The 26,674-nt window shown below is 41.5% G+C and overlaps 1 protein-coding gene across 4 annotated transcripts in view; it reads left to right on the plus strand.

The window, feature by feature from the left end:
- The window catches only part of LOC106582018 (inactive phospholipase C-like protein 2), a 53,491-nt gene that overhangs the window by 15,255 nt on the left and 11,562 nt on the right, over window positions 1-26,674 (plus strand). For 3 of the 4 annotated variants that reach the window (XM_045703247.1, XM_045703258.1, XM_014164677.2), the window contains exons 3-4: window positions 17,132-19,615; window positions 23,498-23,701. In XM_045703247.1, the coding sequence (XP_045559203.1) occupies window positions 17,132-19,615; window positions 23,498-23,701 (2,688 nt within the window). Of the gene's footprint in view, window positions 1-17,131; window positions 19,616-23,497; window positions 23,702-24,813; window positions 25,213-26,674 lie in introns of those variants that run through there. The other variant, XM_045703261.1, reaches the window with a different exon arrangement.

The following is a 26,674-nucleotide window of genomic DNA, read 5'->3' on the forward strand; positions in this document are numbered from 1 at the left end:
CCTGGTGAATTTAAAAAAAAAAAAATATATTTTATTTTTTGCAGAAAAAATGAAATCCTTTATTAGACTTGTTTGTTTTTTTTTACAAAAATCTTTGCAGGGGTGGGGAAATCACTCACAGGCCGGTTTTTACCCACGGGACACCTGTTACTGACCCCTGCCATACCCCTGCCATCTTCAAGAGTTGGCCCAGGATATGACATAACTATTCGATAGCATACATTTTGCTCAGTCTGCAGTCATCGACTGCAATGTAGGCTAGTCGATCTCAAACACGGCCGGCATCTTTTGATCTGTGATTGAACGCTAGAAAGGCAGTCACTGTCACGACGCGTTGGCATTGTACTCTACAACTTTAGTACAATTATTGATCTCACAAGATTTCTCTTCTCACATCCTAATTTGTTCATGATTGGCATATGGATTTCTTTGACCTGACCACATTTCCTCTGCCCCAGCACCGTCCTCTTCTCCTGTTGGACCTTGGGGCTCTTCCAGCTATGCAGCCAATTAAATCGGCAAAACAGTAATCACAATACATTTTATGCAGGCTTTGGGCATCTTGATACCCTTGGCAAAAACTAAGCAGTAGGGCCCAATTTTATTCACAGTGCAGTACTGTGATGTTAAGAAGCCTTCCAGCAGGATGAGTTAGGCTAGTCTCATTAAAGATGCCTTATTAGATGCTGAACTATATTGAAGCTGCTCACTCTCCTTCATGGATATAAATTGTGTGACATGACACCTATGATTTATTGCTGCTTGCCTCTTTAAAGTGATACTTTGGGATTTTGGTAGGAGTCAGATTAATCGTGGATACAATTTTTGTCTGTCCAGTATGAAGGAAGTTAGCATTGGCTAACGAAACTGCCTCTAACTAGCGTTACCCTATGCAATACGATGACTGCACATTTTGCCTTACGTCCCATACTGTTTTTGAATATGAAAGTGGTCACACTTTCTCATCATAAAGCAATGTTATAACTGATGTGATTTTGATATTGTACATTTTCATTTCCCATATTGGCTATTGTTTCTCATCACATTGTAGTTTAATACAAATGTGGTTCTGGTCAGATTTAAAGCAGGGGTTCCCAACTAGGGCAGGGCTCGACATTAACGCTTGTCCTCTTGTCTGGGACAACTTAAATATGAGCGGAGGCGGTCAGCATTTTAAAACGATTTAATCATAATTGTTTAAAACCTGGATGTTTGTCATTTTATGAAGCATGTATTACCTTGTTTCAAATTCGACCTTGATAAAAAATAATTCCCTCAACATTTATAAACACTTAACATGCTATTGAAGCCAGCATTTTTCTCATGTTCTTTAAAAAAAAAAATGTAATCATTTTTTTAATTTTTATTGTCCAGCAGCCAAAGGCATAATCCTAGTCATAGCTTTTGAGAATGGCGTCTTCCCTCTAATTGCATTTTGGAACATTCGCGTGTAGCCTACAGCCATGTGTGCACTGTTGTGCTTTATAATATGAAAATATAAAACTCATCAACATTTCTTAAGCTAAACGATCTGATCTGTCCTCCCAGAACTGTCCCCAGAGCCTGTTTTGAACCAAATACATATTATTTTATTGCCTCCAATTTCAATCCCTGGAGGGACTTATTTTATCAAGGCATAAAAAGTATTTGGTTTTAATTGTAATGTTGCAATATTTTATAGGCTACCAAGGGTGGCCAACCATCATTCAGGAGAGCCTTTAAAAGGGTTGTGTTGTATTTTGAGACAGGCTGGGATATGCAAAGAAGCCAGTAGGCAGAGTGTAGCCTCCATTTTTGTCTGATTCTCTATCTTAAAAAATATAGTAATGCATTTCATTTTGTGAAGTGGTTCCTTGCATCTTACAGTGATGTAAAAATTGTGCTACTTGTCCTTTTTGGATGAGTGATTTTTGTATCTAAAATAGTTAATGTCAGGCCCTTATATGGGTCTCGCCCCCCACCGGTGGTCGCCAAAGTTTCCTGGTGGGTCACAGGACTTTCCTTGATTTGAGGGGTAAAACATGTTTTAAATGATCATTTGTATAAACTGATCTACAACGATTCATATCTCTGCAACGCTTTAGGCTTGAAACAAGCGGTTGTCTTTGGTTTGTGTCTGATGTTCAGAAGCTGAGCTACGACCTTCTAAATATATATATAGATTTACTTTCCTTGTGAAGTCATCTATACAATGTGTGACTCTGTCGCTATCAGTCGATCTATTCACTTTCTGTAAAATAATATGTATAATTAAATTGAGGGTTCATATAAATTATAATAAAATATATTTGGTAGCGGAATAAAATTTGGGGAAAAAGGGTCTAGACTTTGTTTTCCTTATTTATTATTAGGATCATCATTAAATAGCCTACCTAAAATATGTAATGAGTCCTGTTAAACTACAAAGAATTGCAGGAATTGAGCTTAAAAATCCTAGGTCCCTCAAATTAAACAAAATCAAGATGGCGGATTTAATATTGGCTATTTTAATAAACAATAATAAAATGGACGGGGGACATGTTTTCTAATGTGAAAAAAAATGGATTAAAGGACTCAAACCTCTTGGTAAAATAGCTGTGACAGTGTCGTGAAGTTGCTTAGCTTCCTCACACACTAGTGATGTATTATCCATTGATTGCATCACTCAAATCACACTCTGTGTGAGGAGTGCATCGGGGCTTGACTGGAGCTAAATCAATCAATGTGGATTTGGGTAGCTTCAGGGGCTCTATCGACGTCCTGTTGCTGCAGCAGTTCTCTTATGACTGCCTGTCTCTGTTTTGTAAAGCCTGTCTGATTGGTAACCCAGCTTGGCCCTTTGTCATTCTGCTTTCCTAAAGCTGTATGTTCGTTATGAAATAAGAAGTGATTGGTGTAGTGCAGTGTTTCCAAACTCTCCTCGGGACCCAAAGAGGTGCACTCTTTGGTTTTTGCCCTAGCACTACACGTCTGATTCAAATAATCATCAAGCTTTGATTATTTGAATCAACTGTGTAGTGCTAGGGCAAAAAACTAAACGTGCACCTCTTGGGGTCCCGAGGACAGAGGTTGGGAAACACTGGTGTAGTGGAAATGGCCCAATTCACTGGGGTTGGTAATTACTTAGTCTTAGAACACTCACCAGTCCACATGTGAATTTATGTATCACTATAGTCAATGTTTTTGAAGTAGCTGTGAACTAATTGAAATGGGCAATCTGAATACTGCAGTAGAAAAGAACCAGGCCTAGATAATTACCACAACAGGTGTGCCTTTTGTGTGAGGCACCCAGTGAGGAAACCATCAGCGTTTTGGAGCTGCTTCTGTGTTTACTGTTTTTGTTAGTTCACTTTTGGATTACAATTTCTTTCACCCGGGATGAGCTACTGAATAATAGGGACACATTACCAGCTGGCTTTTGTCCTGAGATTCTGTCCTCATCAGACGATATACTGCTGAAAACCCCCAGACCACGAGTCTGATTTCTAACTGAGGCTATGTGACTGTGCATCGGAGAAAGAGGGGAGAAAGAGGGGGAGAAGGCGAAGTCGCCGTGCTCTGCTCCAAGGTCATTTCCTCTCCAATATGCATTTACTCGCCTCAAAATCGACGCGCTACAACTTCTGATTAGAACAAAAAAAAGGACTTCTCTGTCATTTCGGTTTCACTGAATCTTGGCTAAATGACGACACGCCTGAAGCTGCTGTGGCTCTACCAGGCTTCCAGCTATACCGGGCTGACAGTGTATCCGAGCTGTGCAAAAAATCCTATGGTGGCGCTGTATGCTTTTTACGTCAAACAACGTTTGTGCAATGATGTCACTTTACTGGCGAAATCTTGATCTCCTGACTTGATCTTCTGACTTCCTGATCTATTTTCATCAACTGCCATCCGTTTTATTCACCACGTCCCTGCCCCCCTTGTTTTGGGGTCCCCCCCCCCAGATAATTGTTATGTATAAAGACTTTTTAACAGGACATTCTACTCCAAAATGAATGAAAATACAATGATGCTGACACATCTAAAATATAATTTCCACCTCTAGAAATGATTCCAATTTTTGTTTGTTAGAATTATTTGAACATATTGGACCATGCGTATAGCCTATGCATGGTCCATATTATCAGGTATGCTAATAGCAATAAGCATTACCACCTGGAGTTGAGCTGTTGCGGTGACTGTATTACCGCCACACCGGCAGTCACGAAGGCAGTCAAATTCCATGGAATTAGGCTTCCCCAAGCTCTCATGCTGCTGATGGTCATTAGTAGCCTACCAAACTAGCTAACTGCCTAGTACTCAGCACTCGTTTGTCCCTCTAATCACTCTGACATCAATGCAAACGTAATCGAAAATCTAATCATGAGCTCATGTTGCGCATAATTTCTATAGGCTATGCAATTGCGTGTGAAAACAGTGATGACCTCTACTAAAAAGAGGAGTATCCTATCAGCTTTCTATAGGCTAGGCCTACTTTTTTTATTTCTCAACTTTCCTAATATTAAGCACAATGCTTATCTTTACAACAGGAGTATAGCCTACCTGGTTGGCATGAAAATGCACCATGGGCCAACAGGACAACAACCCTAAACACACAGCCAAGAAAACACAGGAGTGGCTTCGGGACAAGTCTCAATGTCCTTCAGTTGCCCAGCCAGAGCCCGGACTTGAACCCGATCGAACATCTCTGGAGAGACCTGAAAATAGCTGTATAGCGACGCTTCCCATCCAACCTGACAAAGTTTGAGAAGATCTGCAGACAAGAATTGGAGAAACTCCCCAAATACAGGTGTTCCATGCTTTTAGCGTCATACTCAATAAGACTCGAGGCTGTAATCGCTGCCAAAGGTGCTTCAACAAAGTACTTTGTAAAGGTTTTGAATACTTATGTAAATGTAGCTTCAGAGCCGGTGTATTAGGATTCGATTTTGGTTTTGTATTTATGCTTTGCCTGTTTGTTTGTTGGAGGGTTTAGCGGGATTTCTTATAAGCGTCCGGATTAGTGTTCCGCTCCTTGAAAGCTGCAGCTCTAGCCTTTACCTCAGATGTTACCTGTAATCATGGCTTCTGGTTGGGATATGTACGTACAATCACTGTGCTCCTAGAAATATTAAGTATTCTAGCTTTATAACCTCAAATGTTTTTGTCTGTCTAACTGTGCACAGCACCATTTCTGAGTCAAATTCCTGTACAATCAAATGTACATGGTGAATAAAGGTGATTCTGATTCATTTTCCCCACAATTAACTTTCCTTAACACTAAAAGCATGCATTTTGCATGAAGAACATTTGTAAATGGGGTCTAGTTTCTTACAGAGAGCTGCAGAATGAGTTTTTATTTAGCCCTCCATTTTGAGAGAGACACCTGATCCTGGAGGTTAAGCAGACATTGCAATATTCATTTCTGAAAGACCATGGTTTTAGCTTCAAAACAGGGTTTTTAAGATAATTCATATCAGTTCAGGCACACATAATTCAGGAAATCCTCTCCATGGCTCCCATGCTAGTTATCTATTTTATGGTTGATTTGACTCAGGTCTGATACCAAATTACAACGTGAACAGCTGGGCATTTGTCAGGTTCCTCAGTGGTATAACAGCCACATCCAGCATCAGTCCATAGTTTCCACCTACAACAGGCTTTTACTCCATGTTTCCCACATCCAACACCCACCATGTTCCTAAATATGAAATATCCTTGAAAGCACTGTTTGCCAATGTGGTCAACCCTGGAAATAGCCTACCATAAACATATATGATATTTGCTGTGACTCCTAGCCTATTAATGCATCTAAATTACCCTTTTATATAGTAAAACCTAAGCCAGCATGGCTGACTCCTAATGGCTGTTTTCAGATGTGCTCTTTAAAATGTGACTATGGTCTCAATCTGCTCTGTGGATGTGAATGAACCCTGGTGTTTGGAGGTCAGAGTGGTAGATGAGGTTGCAGTCACAGAGTGGGGGGCACGAGCCTTCTCCACATAGGGAGGCTTCTTCACATTGTAGTCGGGGGAAAGTTCAGTCTGGGCTCAGGTATCAAAGCCAATGCTCTTTTCCCTTTTGAGCGTTTGATGTTATTGAGACGAGAGCCTGATAAGGGACAAAATGATGAGCAATATCCCCTTTATGCTATAATAAGATTTCAGATTACACATTTAGCTGCCAACCTATCTGCACTTCTGGAGTTTAGTGCTGTTGAATGTCCCTTGGTAACATTATCATTTGAATGATAATTTATAAAGTCAAATATCGGTGTTGAGAATTCTATAGTATTTAGCCTAGCATAGATGTAGACTAATACTGATGATCACATTATGCAGCAGTCGTGGTTGGTCTCTTGTGTGATGCTCTATACAATGCACTTGGTCTGGACTGTAATGGGTCCCCTGTGAATTCTTCAGACGTACAGACAGTCCTGAACTGCTCATTGAACCAGTAAAGGGGGTTTCAGTCTATTAGGGAATTCAGAATCCTACGGGAGTTTTTGGCAGCTGAACACACTCAAATGTAATGCAGGGAGACAAAAATACTCTCCAAATCTCCCCATGCCGCTAAGCCCTGCACAGGTTTAGCTAGGCCTATTGTTATTAAATTTATCGAACATCATGTCTCTGGGTATTTCTGGGAAAAGTAAAACCACAATCGATCTCTATGTGCAAAGTGACAAGAACTCCAGGTGTAGACCTTTGCAGAATCTGACCTGCCTATGTATTAGGCCTAAACATTTGCAAAGGAAATCAGGACATCCAGTATCTGGAAATAAAGGGAGAATTTCAATATCATTTCTCATACACTGGTGAGGTTGGCGTCTGCAACTTATGACCTATTTGGATTCCACAAATTGTCCAACACGCAAGAGTGAGTCAGTTGTGGACCTCTCAGCATGGTTGCTTTACCAACGCAGGCCTACGCGTGATGATAATTGGGCCTGTGTCATTCTTAATTACGACAGCACCTCAGATCAGCAGACTCCTGGGATTGTCTGGATACAGCATCATCGTAGAATAACAAAACACTGATTTTGTGTTGCTTCAGAAATTGGACATTTTTAATATCCAGTTAAAATCTATTAATGAAATGGATTGTGGACCAGTATGCTGGTAATAAAGTAAGAATCTCTGCTGAGCAAGTAGGCTAAATTGAAACATTGGAGATTGTATGGTTGTCGTTATCATCCCTAAAAAGTATGTTCTTGAGGATTTCCTTTTAGCATCAAGAAATGTTTCTCTTTCAGGATAATTTTGAGTCTTAATGAAATCATGTGTAAGTGACTAAAAACACCCTGCTGACTTTGGCCATTACATAAGACGCAGAATTATATTTTCAGGAAGGGGGGGGGTTCTGTGGTATCGTTTTCTTGCTTGGGGAGCTGAAGCCAGTCCTCACTGAGCGCAAGAGGAAATCCTGATTAGCAGCCACACCTAAAGGCCAACACGAATGAAAACTCCTTCCAAAGATAAAGTCAAAATTCTTGTCCAGATCACATGGATTATCTTCAGTCATGCATTTTGGCTTTTTCTAAGCCTCAGGAAAGCTCCTCCAGAAGCACTTCTGTCTGGAGTGATGTACTTATTTTGAATAATTTACTTTTAGATTAGATCCTTCCTCACAGCACAGAGATGTATGTGAAACTCTGGTTAGGCTCTGCAGGGGGTAAAAATGAAGTGGTGGGGCCCTGAGATTGATTAGTACCCATTAAAGTACAGCCTGCCTTCTCTTCAATTACACCACAGAGCAAGGGTGAGAAAGTGTTCGATTAACATGGCCAGAGTCCTGTTACCAGATGTGACGTGTTGATACAAGAGATGAATGTGTCTCTGGAATGCCATGGCTTCAAGGAATAATACAGTTTTCATGGCTTCATGCTGCCAAACCCTGAATAATGTCATGGTTGAGACTTTCACCTGCATTTGTAGACTAGGTTAAATCTAACTCGTAAATTCCACACAGACTTTGCCTGCTGATAAGCTTGACTTTTAAGATTTTGCAGATGTAAAGGCCCTGAGGTATCAAAGCTATAATGTTACTAACCATTTATGACAACCAGGCTAGCCGGGATGTACGACTATGATCCTAGTTGCCAAGAGCAAAAACTACCACTTTTCCTTTCCTTCTCAAAAGATGTCTTGGGGCTCTACAGACCCTGGTTCGATTCCAGGCTGTATCACAACCGGCCAGGATTGGGAGTTCCATAGGGCAGCGCACAATTGGCCCAGCGTCGTTAGGGTTCGGCCGGGGTAGGTCATCATTGTAAATAAGAATTTGTTCTTAACTGACTTGCCTAGTTAAATAAAGGCTTTTCCTGGAAATGCCAAAAGAATTGAAGGCACGAGTAACATTTTAAAGAGTTTATTCATGTCGAGACAATGTTTCTCCTAGCTAGGGCTGGGAATTCCCAGGGACCTCATGATTTACAGTGAGGGAAAAAAGTATTTGATCCCCTGCTGATTTTGTACGTTTGCCCACTGACAAAGAAATGATCGGTCTATAATTGTAATGGTAGGTTTATTTGAACAGTGGAGACAGAGTAACAGCAACACAAATCCAGAAAAACCCATGTCAAAAATGTTATAAATTGTTTTGCATTTTAATGAGGGAAATGAGTATTTGACCCCCTCTCAATCAGAAAGATTTCCTGCTCCCAGGTGTCTTTTATACAGGTAACGATCTGCGATTAGGAGCACACTCTTAAAGGGAGTGCTCCTAATCTCAGCTTGTTACCTGTATTAAGACACCTGTCCACAGAAGCAATCAATCAATCAGATTCCAAACTCTCCACCATGGCCAAGACCAAAGAGCTCTCCAAGGATGTCAGGGACAAGATTGTAGACCTACACAAGGCTGGAATGGGCTATAAGACCATCGCCAAGCAGCTTGGTGAGAAGGTGACAACAGTTGGTGCGATTACTCGCAAATGGAAGAAACACAAAAGAACTGTCAATCTCCCTCGGCCTGGGGCTCCATGCAAGATCTCACCTTGTGGAGTTGCAATGATCATGAGAACGGTGACGAATCAGCCCAGAAATACACGGGAGGGTCTTGTCAATGATCTTAAGGCAGCTGGGACCATAGTCACCAAGAAAACAATTGGTAACACACTACGCCGTGAAGGACTGAAATCCTGCAGCGCCCGCAAGGTCCCCCTTCTCAAGAAAGCACGTATACATGCCCGTCTGAAGTTTGCCAATGAACATCTGAATGATTCAGAGGACAACCGGGTGAAAGTGTTGTGGTCAAATGAGACCAAAATGGAGCTCTTTGGCATCAACTCAACTCGCCGTGTTTGGAGGAGGAATGCTGCCTATGACCCCAAGTACACCATCCCCACCGTCAAACATGGAGGTGGAAACATTATGCTTTGGGGGTGTTTTTCTGCTAAGGGGACAGGACAATTTCACCGCATCAAAGGGACGATGGACGGGGCCATGTACCGTAAAATCTTGGGTGAGAACCTCCTTCCCTCAGCCAGCGCATTGAAAATGGGTCGTGGATGGGTATTCCAGCATGACAATGACCCAAAACACATGGCCAAGGCAACAAAGGAGTGGCTCAAGAAGAAGCACATTAAGGTCCTGGAGTGGCCTAGCCAGTCTCCAGACCTTAATCCCATAGAAAATCTGTGGAGGGAGCTGAAGGTTCGAGTTGCCAAACGTCAGCCTCGAAACCTTAATGACTTGGAGAAGATCTGCAAAGAGGAGTGGGACAAAATCCCTCCTGAGATGTGTGCAAACCTGGTGGCCAACTACAAGAAACGTCTGACCTCTGTGATTGCCAACAAGGGTTTTGCCACCAAGTACTAAGTCATGTTTTGCAGAGGGGTCAAATACTTATTTCCCTCATTAAAATGCAAATCAATTTATAACATTTTTGACATGTGTTTTTCTTGTTTTGTTGGTTGTTATTCTGTCTCTCACTGTTCATATAAACCTACCATTAAATTTATAGACTGATAATTTCTTTGTCAGTGGGCAAACGTACAAAATCAGCAGGGGATCATATACCTTTTTCCCTCACTGTAGATATTATCACAATACTTAGGTGCCGATGTGTTGCGATTCTATGTATCACAGTTCTATGTGTTGTGATTCGATACTGTGATTTTATTGTGATTTGATGTTTCAAACACATTGCTCACTACATGTCTGCTGCAGAGGGACAGTAGAAAGCCATGAGAGGTAAAAGTACACAAAACATGTTGGCTCACCATTTAAAACAATGAAAAATATGGGGAACTAGTTATAGGATGATATACCAGAGTTTTGGGGCAGGTACAACTGACTAGCGATCGCTGACATTACAAATCGATACTTGGCGTCACAGTTTCAATATAAAATCGCAAAATATTGCGATAATCTACTGTATTAATGTTTTTTCCTTATCCACAGCATACGCTTGTGGATGAGTTTGTTTAAATCTAATGCAGTGTTGGCCAATATTTTTATAGTGCGCTTCTCAATCTAGAATTTGGCGTTTTGAAACAAATAGTGATGCAACAGTCCTCCTTCTTTTTTTTTTTTTACGCACAAAGCCAAGCCAAATTTATAATGACAGGGTATTCTTTTTTTTTTTTTTTTTTTTTTCTTCTTTCAACTAATTTCTCTCTGACTGGCTTTGTTAAAACAGCTATGATGAGCTGTTATGCAATGTATAACGTGTAAAGATGTGCTAATGTATAACGTGTAAAGATGTGCTAATGTATAACGTGTAAAGATGTGCTAATGTATAGGTTGTAAAAGAAAGATGTGCTGATTTCATTTATCTACAAGACCAGACGAGTGGGGGTTACAGTGAAGTTTAGACCTCTGCCAGTAATGGTGTTAAACAAAATAGCTCACCAGTAGTTCTTCATCACAATCGCCACTTATTCATATGAAATACTGAAGCTTTCTCAAAGGTAGAAGATTCATAGGCTACAATCTGTGGACCATACCTCCCAGACATGTTTACAATGGTTTACGTTTTGGAATCCGGTCATACAATTGAGTTGTAGGCCTATAGAGTGTATTGGAGGATCTTTTCATTTCTCTGTGACGAAGTCCTATATTTCTGAACATGTCTCCCAGCACTGTGTTGAACATGAAATCCTTTGAGTTGTACCTTTTTTAATCCTCTGTGTACACCGGCAGACTATAGAATGAAAGAAAAGCTCTAGCCCTGCCTGCAGAGAGGCTTGTCTGTCTTTTAAAGTGCATTCATGGCTCAATGTGGCCTTCCCTTTTGTCTCATTTCAACCTCAAGGATGAGAATGAGGGGCAGGAAGTAGCCGACTAGAATAGATAAAATGTCAGGATGCTGTTGCTATTCTTTCACCAGGATGAGGAACCACAGCATCAGACGGGTCAACACTTTCATATACCGTACTAAAGAAAATATTTGACCTTGCCTACTATTGTTTGTAGGCTATGAAGTCTGTAGTGTACTCACAGCCTGTGATTCTTATTTAGCTAAATCTTATAGCATAATAGATTTGGTGTCCACACCTCAAGTGTTACAACGAAATCAACTGAAACTCTAGGCTATGCAACTGTTTTGACAAAAATGTGATTCTAATTTTCTTCATCAGCAAAGCATGTTAGAATTTCTACTCAAACTAGCTTGGCATTCAACATGGTTGATAGGAATACATTGTCAAAAAATATATAAATGCAAAGAATGCAAAGATTTTGTTGAGTTACACTTCATATAAGGAAATCAGTCATTTGAAATGAATTTATTAGGCCCTAATCTATGGATTTCACATGACTGGGAATATAGATATGAATCAGTTGGTCACAGACACCTTAACAAAGGTAAGGGTGTGGATCAGAAAACCAGTCAGTATCTGGTGTGACCACCAATTGCCTCACAACGTGACAAATCTCCTTTGCATAGAGTTGATCAGACTTGATTGTGGAATGTTGTCCCACTCTTCAGTGGCTGTGCAAAGTTGTTGGAAATTGGCGGAAACTGGAACACGCTGTCGTACACGTCTATCCAGAGCATCCCAAACCTGCTCAGTGGGTGATGTGTGGTGAGTATGCTGGCCATGGAAGAACTGGGACATTTCAGCTTCCAGGAATTGTGTACAGATCCTTGTGACATATGGCTGTGCATTATCATGCTGAAACATAAGGTGATGGTGGTGATGAATGGCACAACAATTGTATTTATTTATTTTTATTTCACCTTTATTTAACCAGGTAGGCAAGTTGAGAACAAGTTCTCATTTACAATTGCGACCTGGCCAAGATAAAGCAAGCAGTTTGACACATACAACAACACAGAGTTACACATGGAGTAAAACAAACATACAGTCAATAATATAGTAGAAAAATAAGTGTTTTACATTTATTATTATTATTTTTTTAACCTTTATTTAACTAGGCAAGTCAGTTAAGAACAAATTCTTATTTTCAATGACGGCCTAGGAACAGTGGGTTAACTGCCTTGTTCAGGGGCAGAACGACATATTTTAACCTTGTCAGCTCGGGGATTCGATGTAGCAACCTTTCGGTTACTAGTCCAATGCTCTAACCACTAGGCTACCTGCTGCAAAGTGAGTAAATGAGGTGAGATAAGGGAGGTAAAGGCAAAAAAGGCCATGGTGGCGAAGTAAATACAATATAGCAAGTAAAACACTGGAATGGTAGATTTGCGGTGGAAGAAAGTGCAAAGTAGAAATAATGGGGAGCAAAATAAATAAATAAATAAATAAATAAATAAATACAGTAGGGGAAGAGGTAGTTGTTTGGGCTAAATTATAGATGGCCTATGTACAGCTGCAGTAATCTGTGAGCTGCTCTGACAGCTGGTGCTTCAAGCTAGTGAGGGAGATAAGTGTTTCCAGTTTTAGAGATTTTTGTAGTTCGTTTCAATCATTGGCAGCAGAGAACTAGAAGGAGAGGCGGCCGAAGGAGGAATTGGCTTTGGGGGTGATCAGAGATATATATATATATATATATATATATACCTACCTACCTGCTGGAGCGCGTGCTACAGGTGGGTGCTGCTATGGTGACCAGCGAGCTGAGATAAGGGGGAACTTTACCTAGCATGATGATGACCTGGAGCCAGTGGGTTTGGCGACGAGTATGAAGTGAGGGCCAGCCAACGAGAGCGTACAGGTCGCAGTGGTGGGTAGTATATGGAGCTTTGGTGACAAAACGGATGGCACTGTGATAGACTGCATCCAGCTTGTTGAGTAGAGTGTTGGAGGCTATTTTGTAAATGACATCGCCGAAGTCGAGGATCGATAGGATGGTCAGTTTTACGAGGGTATGTTTGGCAGCATGAGTGAAAGATGCTTTGTTGTGAAATAGGAAGCCAATTCTAGATTTAACTTTGGATTGGAGACGTTTGATGTGAGTCTGGAAGGCGGGTTTACAGTCTAACCAGACACCTAGGTATTTGTAGTTGTTCACATGTTCTAAGTATTCTAACAATGGGCCTCAGGATCTCTTCACGGTATCTCTGTGCATTCAAATTACCATTGATACAATCTGTAGCTTATGCCTGCCCATACCACAACCCAACCGCCAGCATGGGGCACTCTGTTCATAAAGTTGACATCGGCAAACCGCTCGTCACACAACGTCATACACTTGGTCTGCGGTTGTAAGGCCGGTTGGACGTACTACCAAATTCTCTAAAACGACATTGGAGGCAACTTATGGTAGAGAAATTAATATTAAATTCTCTGGCAACAGCTCTGGTGGACATTCCTGCAGTCAGCATGCCAATTGCACACTCCCTCAACTTGAGACATCTGTGGCATTGTGTTGTGTGACGAACCTGTGTAATGATCATGCTGTTTAATCAGCTTCTTGATATGCCACACCTGGCAGGTGGATGGATTATCTTGGCAAAGGAGAAATGCTCACAGGGATATAAACAAATTTGTGCACAAAATCTGAGCGAAATAAGCTTGTGTGTATGGGAAATTTCTGGGATCTTTTGTTTTGGCTCATGAAACATGGGACCAACACTTTACATGTTGCGTTTTATATTTTTTGTTCCGTATATATTTGGTGGTGCTCATAGTCAATCATAAACTTACATTTTCAGCAGTTAATGTCTGTCATTCAACTCTGTCTAGAAAAAGGGTAGTCAGATTTTTCTTGACCCAAAGGTAATACATTTTCAATGGACTTTGCCCTGGGGGTGAAGCACATAGACTTTCATGAGAGCCATTACTCTTAGTAAGTGCACACAAGCGTGGACAAGATCACATGGCAGGCCTTGGGACATTGAACATCGCAGGCCATTTGATCAGGAATGGCAGTGCGTTCGTTGCAGGACGATGGGCGCTGAAGGCTTCCCCACATCTATAGCGCCATATGCATGCTGTTTATTTCAGTATAAACAACTTACACGAGAACCAGCAGCACGCTTGTCTATGTATTTTGAATGCCCATTTTAAACTTCCAATTGGCCTTAAAAAAAGGCATCCAAAATATTGGGTGAAAACAAATTGGAACCGCTTAGTAATGTCATGAATCTTTTCATCAGCAAATGGAAATGGAATCTATTCATTCATAAGTCAGGCACTTTCAGCATGCATTGAAGGCTTCACCTGATGCTAGTCAATTGATGCAGAATTCATGTTTTATTTAGTTCAGCTTGAATGTGGAAAGGTTGAAAATAAAGGTGCTGGAACACAATGACACGGACTACTTGGGAAATGTCACGCACGTGGCCAATACACTACTAGATCCTTTTTAGGGGGGGGACTCATTGTGGTTCACCCATAATGCACTGTGACAGGCACCTTAAGTCGAGCAACACAATTGTTGAAGGAGATCCTTCAAGGTAACGGTCCTCAGTTCTCAAGAAAAATAGAAGGGGTTGGGGGGAGTTAGGAAAGACGTATACACAAGATATGTCAACAACCAGTGTTTTTCACATCATGTGACGCACCATAAATGGTATGCTGCTCTCAACTTTGCTTTGACCTCTTTGTTAGCATCTCATCAAACCAGTTTATTGGATGCGTACACAGTTTAGCAGATGTAATAGTGGGTTCAGTGAAATGCTTATGTTACTAGCGCCTAACAATGCAGTAAAATGTCAAATAATCCTCCAAAAAACAAACAAGATATCAACAAATGTCGGAACGAACCTGAATAGCACTGTAACAGTAATCCAAATGCAATTTATATGCATGTACACTTGATGAATTTAAACAAGATATACTAAGAATGATATGTACAGCAGTAGATACTGTATATTAGAGTGAGAAATTATGATGCATTAATTAACCCATGCTGAAACATGCTCTTTTAACAATTGTTTATGTTCCCCCTAAAGTTATTTTAAGCTCTCTACAGCCTATAGTTTCAGTTTGAAGCACTTATCCAAGGTCAAATATTTAGACACTAGGATAGCTTGGCAACATTCCTTCGAGGATGTAATTCATCTTAAAATGGTGTGCTGCCTGCGCCCCATTTAAAAAGACAGGTAGCCGACCGGTAGCCTTCAGGTATCATGTGTAGCTTGTTGTTTATGTTGGCCAATCGAAGTGGCAAAGAGGCTCAACATGTAGCAAGTGGAGTGAGAGTTCACTAATTCAATGCAAGATGGAATACAATTATGGAATTAACAGTTTGCAAAATGAGAAGGAGTAGGAGTAGGCTACAACGAGCAACCAACAAGTAGGATATTGTTTTATCGGAATGGGGTTGGGGAGAAAGCCCGGCATTTAGCCTAGCTAACTATAGCTTCTCTAGGCTACTCCAGTCAAGACAGGTACTGTTGTATGGGATGATAAATAATATTGTGGCTGCTACAAGTTAGCTAGTTTTGGCTGTAGCCGAGATGTCTCTCGCTCTCTCTCTTTCTTTCTCCTCTCCAGTTTCTTAATATTCCAGTCTCTGACATTGCTCGTTCTGATATATTTATTTTTCTGGATTGTCTTTTTTATATTTTTTATTTCTAGGTATTACTGCACTGTTGGAGCTAGAAACGCAAGCATTCCGCTGCACCTACGATAACATCTGCAAATCTGTGTACACAACCAATAAAATGTTGTTTGAGCCTCTCTCCCTCGCGCAGCAGCAGTGCTCAGGTTAAAAACGTACACGTATTTAGAATATCCAAATAAATGAAAAAAATTCATGATACTATTCATATAGTGAAATTATTTCAAATCCCCATCCCTACTGCCTATCCCAACTGATTATATCCCATATACTGGCCGCTTCCTCTTTGATCGGAGTGTGACTTGCTTCCCCAGAGTCAAGAATTTAACAGCACGCATTTCACAGGAATGTTTTAATTATTTTATTTTATTGAGCCAAGTTTAGTTCGATAGTTCTCTCCCTCTGGGCTCTGAGAGGTAGGGCTGAAAAGGAAACATTGATGACCTCTAGACCATAAAGGCCTGCAGCAACATGGACAAAGAGAATTAGCAGGCTACCATACCACTGCATTATGCCCAGTATTTGAACATTATGTTTTATACTTCACAATGCTCTTCGTGGCTATTTTAAGAAATTATCAATTTTTTTTGGTCCTTCTGAAACTAATGAATCATAACTGTGCTTAGTTAATACATAGTTTCTCTGGGGTTAAGCCTGAAAGGTAAAATACTGTTTAATAGAGATTGCTCACAATTTTAAATGTTTTTATTTTTTCCATTTAACCTTTATTTGACTAAGCTAGTCAGTTAAGAACAAATAATTATTTACACTGACAACCCACTGTAGGCCAACTGTCTTGTTCAGGGGCAGAATGACAGATTTTTGTATTTTTTTTACCTTGTCAGCTCGGGGATTCGATCCAGCAACCTTTTGGTCACTGGCCCAACACTCTAACCACTAGGCTACCTGCTGCTCCGAAAGAATTGCAGTTAGAAGTCAAACACTGACATTAGGCAGCTCCAATCATCAAGGAATGCTAAGTTGTTAAACAGATTTCATAGCAAATGGTAGTGAAATAATCAACCCATTTCAATAGGCAGACACATGCGCAAATGCTTTGTCATACAGTCAGGAATACTCCCACTTTTTCAGTTGGCCTATAGTATATCTCATAAATTAAATATTTTGCTTCCAGCTCAGAGAAGTGATTGAAAGAGTATTCAGCCCCTCTTTTTACCTCTAAATCTAAAGTGATTTACTTATTTTCTACTGGTTTACAGAACAGGTATTCAGGTTTTTGCTTTTCTCTTCCTCAGGATGGCTCGAGGCTGCACAAAGAGAGGAAGAAGACGGTTTCGTTCAGCAGCATGCCCACTGAGAAGAAGATCAGCAGTGCGAGCGACTGCATCAACGCCATGGTGGACGGCTCTGAACTGAAGAAGGTCCGCTCCAACTCCCGCGTTTACCACCGCTACTTCCTCCTGGACGCGGACATGCAGTCTCTAAGGTGGGAACCCTCCAAAAAAGAGTCAGAGAAAGCCAAAATTGATGTCAAGTCCATCAAAGAGGTGCGGACAGGGAAAAACACAGAAACGTTTAGGACCAACGGAATATATGATCAGATATCAGAGGACTGTGCCTTCTCAATCATCTATGGGGAGAACTATGAGTCTTTGGACTTGGTTGCAAACTCTGCCGATATGGCCAACATATGGGTGACCGGGCTTAGATACCTGATATCCTATGGGAAACACACACTGAATATGATTGAGAGCAACCAGAACAACATGCGCTCCTCCTGGCTCGGTGACCTCTTTGAGCAGGCTGATGCAAACAACAGCAAGCACATCAGTCTATGTGCTGCCGTGCAGCTAATTAAAAACCTAAACCCTGGACTCAAAAACGTTAAGATTGAACTCAAGTTTAAAGAGTTTCACAAATCTAAAGATACGGTGGGATGTGGTGTGACTAAGGAGGAGTTCATTGAAGTCTTTCATGACCTTTGCACAAGACCAGAAATGTATTTCCTTCTTGTCCAGTTCTCTAGCAACAAGGAATTTCTAGATACCAAGGACTTAACTATGTTTCTGGAGGCTGAGCAGGGTATGGCACAAGTAAGTGAAGACACCAGTCTGGAGGTCATTCAGAGGTATGAACCTTCCAAAGAGGGGCAGCTCAAGGGCTGGCTCTCCCTTGATGGGTTTACCAATTATCTTATGTCGCCAGAGTGCCACATCTTTGACCCTGAACAAAAAACAGTGTGTCAGGACATGAACCAGCCCTTGTCCCACTATTACATCAACGCTTCCCACAACACATACCTGATCGAGGATCAGTTTAGAGGCCCCTCTGACATTACAGGGTACATCCGTGCCCTCAAAATGGGCTGTCGTAGTGTAGAACTAGATGTCTGGGATGGACCAGATAATGAGCCTGTCATTTACACTGGCCACACAATGACCTCGCAGATAGTCTTCTGCAGTGTCTGTGACATCATCAACAAATATGCCTTTGTTGCATCTGACTTTCCCCTGATATTGTGTCTGGAGAACCACTGCTCCTTAAAGCAGCAGAAGGTCATGTTTCAGCACTTGAAAAAGATTCTTGGTGATAAGATTTACATGGATCCACCTTCACCTGAGGACAGCTACCTGCCCTCACCCTTTGACCTCAAGTGTAAGATCCTGCTGAAGGGGAAGAAGCTGGGCACGACTTGCATTAGCTCAGAGGGCGAAGTGACTGATGAGGATGAGGGGGCTGAGATGTCCCAAAGAATGAACATTGAAGCCGACGAACAACAGAGCATCCCACTGAAAAAGTTCCAGCTGTCCAAGGACCTCTCTGACCTGGTAACGTTGTGTAAATCGATTGCGTTCAAAGACTTCCCAACAGCTTTCCAAAGCCAGAAGCACTGGGAACTTTGCTCGTTCAATGAGGTCTTTGCCAGTCGCTGTGCCAATGACTTCCCAGGCGACTTTGTTAACTACAACAAGAAATTATTGGCGAGAGTCTACCCCAGCCCAATGCGGATCGACTCCAGTAACATGAACCCTCAGGACTTCTGGAAGTGTGGTTGCCAGATCGTGGCAATGAACTACCAGACCCCCGGCCTGATGATGGACCTAAACATTGGCTGGTTCCGTCAGAATGGGAACTGTGGTTATGTGCTGCGACCAGCCATAATGAGGGAGCAGGTGTCATATTTCAGTGCCAACACCAAAGACTCAGTACCTGGTGTGTCTCCTCAGCTCTTGCACATAAAGATCATAAGTGGACAAAACTTCCCCAAACCCAAAGGCTCAGGCTCCAAAGGAGATGTTGTTGACCCTTATGTCTATGTGGAGATCCATGGCATCCCTGCTGATTGTGCAGAGCAAAGGACTAAAACTGTCAATCAGAATGGGGAGAACCCACTGTTTGACGAAAGCTTTGAGTTTCAGATAAACCTACCTGAGTTGGCCATGGTGCGCTTCGTGGTGCTTGATGATGACTACATTGGCGACGAGTTCATCGGCCAGTACACAATCCCCTTCGAGTGTCTCCAGCCAGGATTCCGGCACATACCGTTACAATCGCTAACGGGGGAAGTCCTTCCCCACGCCTGGCTATTCGTCCATGTGGCCATCACCAACCGACGGGGCGGGGGCAAGCCTCACAAGAGGGGACTGTCTGTGCGTAAGGGCAAGAGAAGTCGGGAGTATGCCACCATGAGAGTGCTGGTCATCAAGGCTGTGGACGACATCTTCAAGACAGCCATACTGCCACTGAGGGAAGCCACCGACCTCAGAGAAAACATGCAGGTAAGGGAGTGAACATTATTTGTAATAAGGGTTACATGGAGAAAATCGGACCTCTCTGAAATGAAAAATATATTTGACCTAATCCCTTACTGAACGTAATTTTTTATTTTTTATAAGTGACCATCCCCTATACCCAAAATAGTAATTAAAACAAAGTGGATAGCAGAGAACATGTCTACTGTTTACCCTCACGTCTTGGACTGACCAGGGCATCACATGGCAACGCAGGAATTCTTTATAGCGCACAGGGCTGAGGGCCAGAAAGTTGTGGGCTCACAGACCACCATGGACAACAGTAGAAGTGGAAAGATCTCCTTTATAGTAAAAGCATTGCATGAATCTATTATTGTATTTGCAGGTCTGAGATTTTATTTTCCTTTTTATAAAAATGTCAGGCAATTCTACAATTCTACATAATCTTTTTTAATACCACACAAATTACCAAAATTGCAGGCTAAGAATGGACTGAGCGATAGCTTATGTGTTCATCTTATCATATTTCTCCAATGCCAAATCGGTGTACTTGGTTTGCAACAAAGCTGTCCCTGTTTGCAAATGATTAGGAATCTGATCGTGGTTCTTTTAAAAGTTAGGCCTACCTTTCCACCCCAGACAGAGTAGGCCTACCTTTCCACCCCAGACAGAGTAGGCCTACCTTTCCACCCCAGACAGAGTAGGCCTACCTTTCCACCCCAGACAGAGTAGGTCTACCGACACATACAAATGTAAGCTTTAACTGCTGGCTACTTTTCTTCTGTGGCTTAACCCAACAAGAGATGGTCAGAAGTGTTTCCCTAAAAGCTGTCTGGGTTTAATCATCTTCTATTGTACATGGTGAACAGCTTAATCGATTGATAGTGACAGAATTAGATTACTTCCCAATCAAAGTCTGTTTTGTCTCATCGGCTATAGAAGGTTGTAGCTCAGCCTCTTAATGTCAAAGAAAGGATGCATCGGAGTCACGTCTTTCCTGGGTATTTTACAGCTTGTTTCTAGCATAAAACATTGCGGACCAAAGCACTGTTATCGATCACTTTATATAATCGGATCCCATTTAATTTTCTTCAAAATCTTAAGCTAACAAGGGGTAGGCCTGTGCTTTTTGCCATTTAAAAAAATAATAGATATCCTCTCAATTCGAGTGTTGGTTTTAACTTAACAGCCCTTCACTGACACAGGGTAGGATATTTAAAGAATGCATGATGGGTGGAGGAATTGACTGACAAATCTATGGCTATTGCCGCCTACAGCCTAATTTCGTCTGTCAGACAGGTAGGCCTGAGTAACCATGGTGTAAATTTCGATCCATCCCTAAGGATTGACTTGTGAGACATCACCAATTTATTCCTAGTTTCTATTGGCCAGGCTAGCCTACATTATGTCATATTTTGGGGGGAATGTGCATGCTTTAATAAAGTCGTGGATGACTCGTTTGAATCCAAGTTTATTTACTCACCCGCCTACATAGGAATGTTTTTGTTAGAATATGAACACTGACCCCTAGTGTCAAGCGGGGATCACAGTGAGATTTACTACAAAGACTGTGTAGCATCTAAAATAAAGGCCTTTTTGGCAAGAGAAAACAAAGCCACCAAACTTCAGATTTGATCTAATCCATGTGTATTGCACAACAGTCGAGACAGACTCAAGGAGACTTCGAAGCTCAGAGCCAGACTGGTGACATTCCCACTGGAGCACTGAGGCCTGGGGTTGATTCAGATATCCAGGTAGTGGCTTATGAGCATACCTTCTAATATAGAAAATGGAAAACGTGTTACGTAATACTGCACTGTGGCGCTTATGGGCTTGTCAGTAATAATTCTAGAAGGAGATTACTGTATGCTGTCTAAAGGACAGATTACCACAAATTATGTCGAAGTGGAGTGGAAACGAGACTAGTGCGTCACCAATTTTCAAAATATCAAAAAACGGATATGGTGTTTTACTTCAAATTTGCACTTAGTAAACTGTTAGCAGCAATGATCAATCTTTTATTGCTTGAAACAGGACATAACTGAAAGATATATCGACCAAAAGATGAACAGTAGGCTATTGTTACCCACTACCCACATGACAATTTGACTGTTCAGACTATCCACCTACATCTGCTTTTGTGCATTCCTGTGTGCTCACTAGGTTCCCACTGGGCCCCCCATGAGCTAGCCTACTTCAAACAGCTGGTCTTTTCTGGTCTGAAGCAATACTGAGAAATGTGCCAGAAGGAAGTTGCATAGTCGATTGTTCCCCCACTGTGTGGTTGGTCTTTTGTGGTGCATTATGCATTGTGTATTAGGGTTTATTTTGGTCGCTCTGTTTACATTGCAGTCATTATGTGATAACAGGCCACTGTCCCTGAGACTAACACATCTTGGGCGTTCTCTCTGTGGCTGTTTGTCCTCCCGGTTGTTTACACACTGTTTAAATTGGGCCTTTCACAGGAATGTGTGTGTGTGTGTGTGTGTGTGTGTGTGTGTGTGAGATCGAATCACTAACAAAAACCAACAAAGGTTCTTGGAGGTAAGAAGTACTCGTAACCACTTCCTATCACAGGGTGTTTCTCTGTACTTGTACTTCTCGCCTGTTAATTAGTAACTACATAGGCCACATTAACTTAGGTAACTTAACAGAGCTCAGTTGGTATTTTCTACGTTAGATAATTGAAAACATTAGGAATCATCTAATCACTGATCTTCATTCATAATGAACCAGCTGAATGAGATAATTACTCAAGTGAACTTTGTCACAGCAGTTAGCTTTATCTTAAATGACAAAAAACCAAACTGAAATGAAAACAAATGGGAACTCTGAACTGTAATAATTCACTTGTCATTCATGCCCTAGTACCCTTGAGGCTAATACTGTTTTGCAACTTTGTCTGCAATAGGGGTGTGAATGTTTTAACGTTAAAGAAATTATGTAGATCCAGAAAGTAAACAGCATAGTTGGTCAATTTCCTCAACAACTAAGAGCTTTGAAGCACGAGGCACTTCACTACTGTTTTGCTGCCCTGGCTACCACGCTGTGAACAGCGTGAAGTGAACCCATGCATATGTGCAGATACAGTGCGAGAGTGACGTGTTGCATCTCTCTCATCTCAATATCCTAGCCTATTCATTGATGATAGGCCCTGCTTTACTGAAGTTGAGACATTGCAGGCCAAGAAATTGCGAGATATTGCATTGCGAGATAGAGCTTTTGATTGCCGATAAATAGCCTAGGCCAAGTGCACAGTTCTGACTCTGTCTGCCTGTTGGTCGACCTGCCTGTACTGTGCCCCTCCCCTCTCTCTCCGTCCCTCGTTAGCTCACTATGAAAGATGCAAGTGTTTTCGGAAGTACGGCAACTCATCAGTCTCCTCCATTCCCAAAATACTCAATCTTAGGAGTCGATTCCTAGTGGAATTGAATCTGGACACTCAGAAATGGGAGTCGACACGTTATTTTGAAGTCTACTCTCCACCACTACGTCATTGTCGTTAACAGTTGGAAAAATGGCTGAGAAAGGCAAGCGACAGCAGCGAAGTCCTGTATGGCAATACTTTGAGAAGGAAATGCAAACATTGCGAGGTGGAATTGAGGTACATTAATGCTTAACCATCTGAAAGGGACGCACCGTGAGACCCAAACCGTTGCTGGCAGCAGCACATCTGCATTGTGAATTCACATGGAATTTGATGAATGTTTCTTATCGTTTTAACAAAATTGTTTAATTTGTCACGTCCCTAGTCTGCAGTACAATATTCTGCATCTTGTCCATTTATGAAAGCTTGAGTTGTTTTTTATCTTCCACTTTGTCCAGTGATCTTTGTCTTCAATACAATAACATGCTAAGTCTTTAGTTCATCATCAGGACACCAACCCAAGCGTTCATGTTCCTTTGCAGAATGCCATAGTGCCCTTCAAGGAACTGTGTGGCCTCTCGGCGGTGGCCAACCTGAAGCAGTGCATCCTGGCCCTGTCCTCCCGGCTGACGGGGGCTGACAACAACCCCCTCCTGGTGTTCAACCTCAAGGACCAGTACCCCACCATGGAGCCCCAGGGCCAGCTACCAGATGTCCTGAAGAAGGTGGTCACCACCTATGACATGGTGAGTACAGGAGGACTTTTGTTTGAACAGTATCATGTTTGGTTTTTTTTTCTTTGTTTTATAAGGTTAGTTGATAGAGGACGTTCTTTTTTTTAGGACCAGGACCTGAAATCTGGGATTTTAGACCACTACTAATGTGCTGGTTGTAAAAACAACCTCAAAACACCTAGAAAATGAGTTTGACTCTAATCAAGTCAAGAGGAGGGTTTAGTGGGATTTGAATGGTAACATGGGGGTAAGAGGGTTAGGTAGTAGGGCAGGGGTGGGTTGTTTTTATGAAGTCATTTAATCAATGTTGACAATGGACTGAAGTTATATAATTAACCAATAAGGCATGAGGGGCTGTTGTATATGGCCAATATACCACGGCTATGGGCTGTTCTTATGCACGACACATCGCAGAGTGCCTGGATACAGACCTTAGCCGTGGTATACTGGCCATATACCACAAACTCCCGAGGTGCCTTATTGCTATTATAAACTGGTTACCAACGTAATTAGAACAGCAAAAATAACTGTTTTGTCATACCCATGGTATACGGTCTCATATACCACGGCTGTCAGCCAATCAGCATTCAGGGCTGGAAACACCCAGTTTATAATGTGTCATTGAGGCTATTTCAATACAGACCTATTACGCCTTACACCTCACCGTAATCAATGTACCTTAATAATACAAGAGTGTTATAGGATTACCTTTGTCCCCCATTTTGAATATTTCATTACTTATCTACTGTATTTGCTACAATACAGCCAGTAAGATAAAAACAACATGAAAGCTCTGCTAGGTTATCCAACGTGGCCATGGAAAAACACTTTAGGAGCATCTGATATTTCATCCTCAAATCTAGCATATTTCCTCTGAATATGTATTGAATACGCTTTAAAATATTCATACTTTGATATTTATATTTGACACCAGCTGTTTTCTGTGTCAGACATGTTTGCAGTGTGCTGTGCACAAAGCATAAATCCTGGAGAAGTATTGGTGAAGCTTATTATTCACTGTAGAACACAGGTCAAAGGCTACAGACTGCATTAGTACACCATTAGCATAGCATTGCATGTAATTTACCTAATGTATTCATAATGTCTCATTCTCTTGACTTTAGAACCCCCACACAGAGCATGAAGGTAATGTGCAAACTAACCTGCCAACGGATGAGTAGTGTAACTTTACTCAAAAGTGTCTCTCATTGAGAGTCATGGGCAGGCGTCAGTGAAGTTTGGATCATGAGTTAAGTGTTAGACAATGACTCTTGTGTGTCCTCAGCAATTCTGATGAAAATATGAAGTGAAAGAAGATCAAGTCGTGTACATTTTATGTAGAAGGACTGAGAAGCTCAGTTTGGGTGACTTTTTAAAAAGACATTCTACTCCAAAATGAATAAATACAATAACGCTGACATGCCCCCTGCCTGTGCTTCTCACAGAAACCACTTCATGTTACATTTTATTCCCCCAACATTTTCCCTGGTTGCCACTATTCTTGCTCAACCAAATACAGTTGAAGTCATAAGTTTACATAAACCTTAGCCAAATACATTTAAACTGTTTTTCACAATTTCTGACATTTAATCCTAGTAAATATTCCCTGTCTTATGTCAGTTAGGATCACCACTTTATTTTAAGAATGTGAAATGTCAGAATAATAGTAGAGATGATTTATTTCAGCTTTTATTTCTGTCATCACATTCCTAGTGGGTCAGAAGTTTACATACACTCAGTTAGTATTTGGTAGCATTGCCTTTAAATTGTTTAACCTAGGTCAAACGTTTTGGGTAGCCTTCCACAAGTACGGTGGATTTTAGCCCATTCCTCCTGACAGAGCTGGTGTAACTGAGTCAGGTTTGTAGGCCTCCTTGCTCGCACACAATTTTTCAGTTCAGCCCACAAATGTTCTATAGGATTGAGGTCAGGGCTTTGTGATGGCCACTCCAATACCTTGACTTTGTTGTCCTTAATTGCCACAACTTTGGAAGTATGCTTGGGGTCATTGTCCATTTGGAAGACCCATTTGTAACCAAGCTTTAACTTCCTGACTGATGTCTTGAGATGTTGCTTCAATATATCCACATAGTCTTCCTCCTCATGATGCCATCTATTTTGTGAAGTGCACCAGTCCCTCCTGGAGGAAAGAGCCCCTACAACATGATGCTGCCACCCCCGTGCTTCACGGTTGGGATGGTGTTCTTCGGCTCGCAAGTCTCCCCCTTTTTCCTCCAAACATAACGATGGTCATTATGGCTAAACAGTTATATTTTTGTTTCATCAGACCAGTGGACATTTCTACAAAAAGTACTATCTTTGTCCCCATGTGCAGTTGCAAACCGTCTGGCTTTTTTATGGCAGTTTTGGAGCAGTTCTTCCTTACTGAGTGGCCTTTCAGGTTATGTCGGCATAGGACTCATTTTACTGTGGATATAGATACCCTTCTACCTGTTTCCTCCAGCATCTTCACAAGGTCCTTTGTTGTTGTTCTGGGATTGATTTGCATTTTTCGCACCAAAGTACGTTCATGTCTAGGAGACAGAACGCATCTCCTTCCTGAGCGGTATGACTGCTGCGTGGTCCCATGGTGCTTATACTTGGGTACTATTGTTTGTACAGATGAACGTGGTACCTTCAGGTGTTTGGAAATTGCTCCCAAAGATGAACCAGACTTGTAGAGGTCTACAATTTTTTTTTTCTGAGGTCTTGGCTGATTTTCTTTGGATTTTTACATGATGTCAAGCAAAGAGGCACTGAGTTTGAAGGTAGGCCTTGAAATGCATCCACAGGTACACCTCCAATTGACTCAAATGATGTCAATTAGCCTATCAGAAGCTTCTAAATGACATCATTTTCTGGAATTTTCCAAGCTGTTTAAAGGCACAGTCAACTCAGTGTGTGAACTTCTGACCCACTGGAATTGTGATACAGTGAATTATAAGTGAAATAATCTGTCTGTAAACAATTGTTGGAAACATTACT

Source organism: Salmo salar, chromosome ssa02 (genome assembly GCF_905237065.1).
Source record: "Salmo salar chromosome ssa02, Ssal_v3.1, whole genome shotgun sequence".
NCBI lineage: Eukaryota > Metazoa > Chordata > Actinopteri > Salmoniformes > Salmonidae > Salmo > Salmo salar.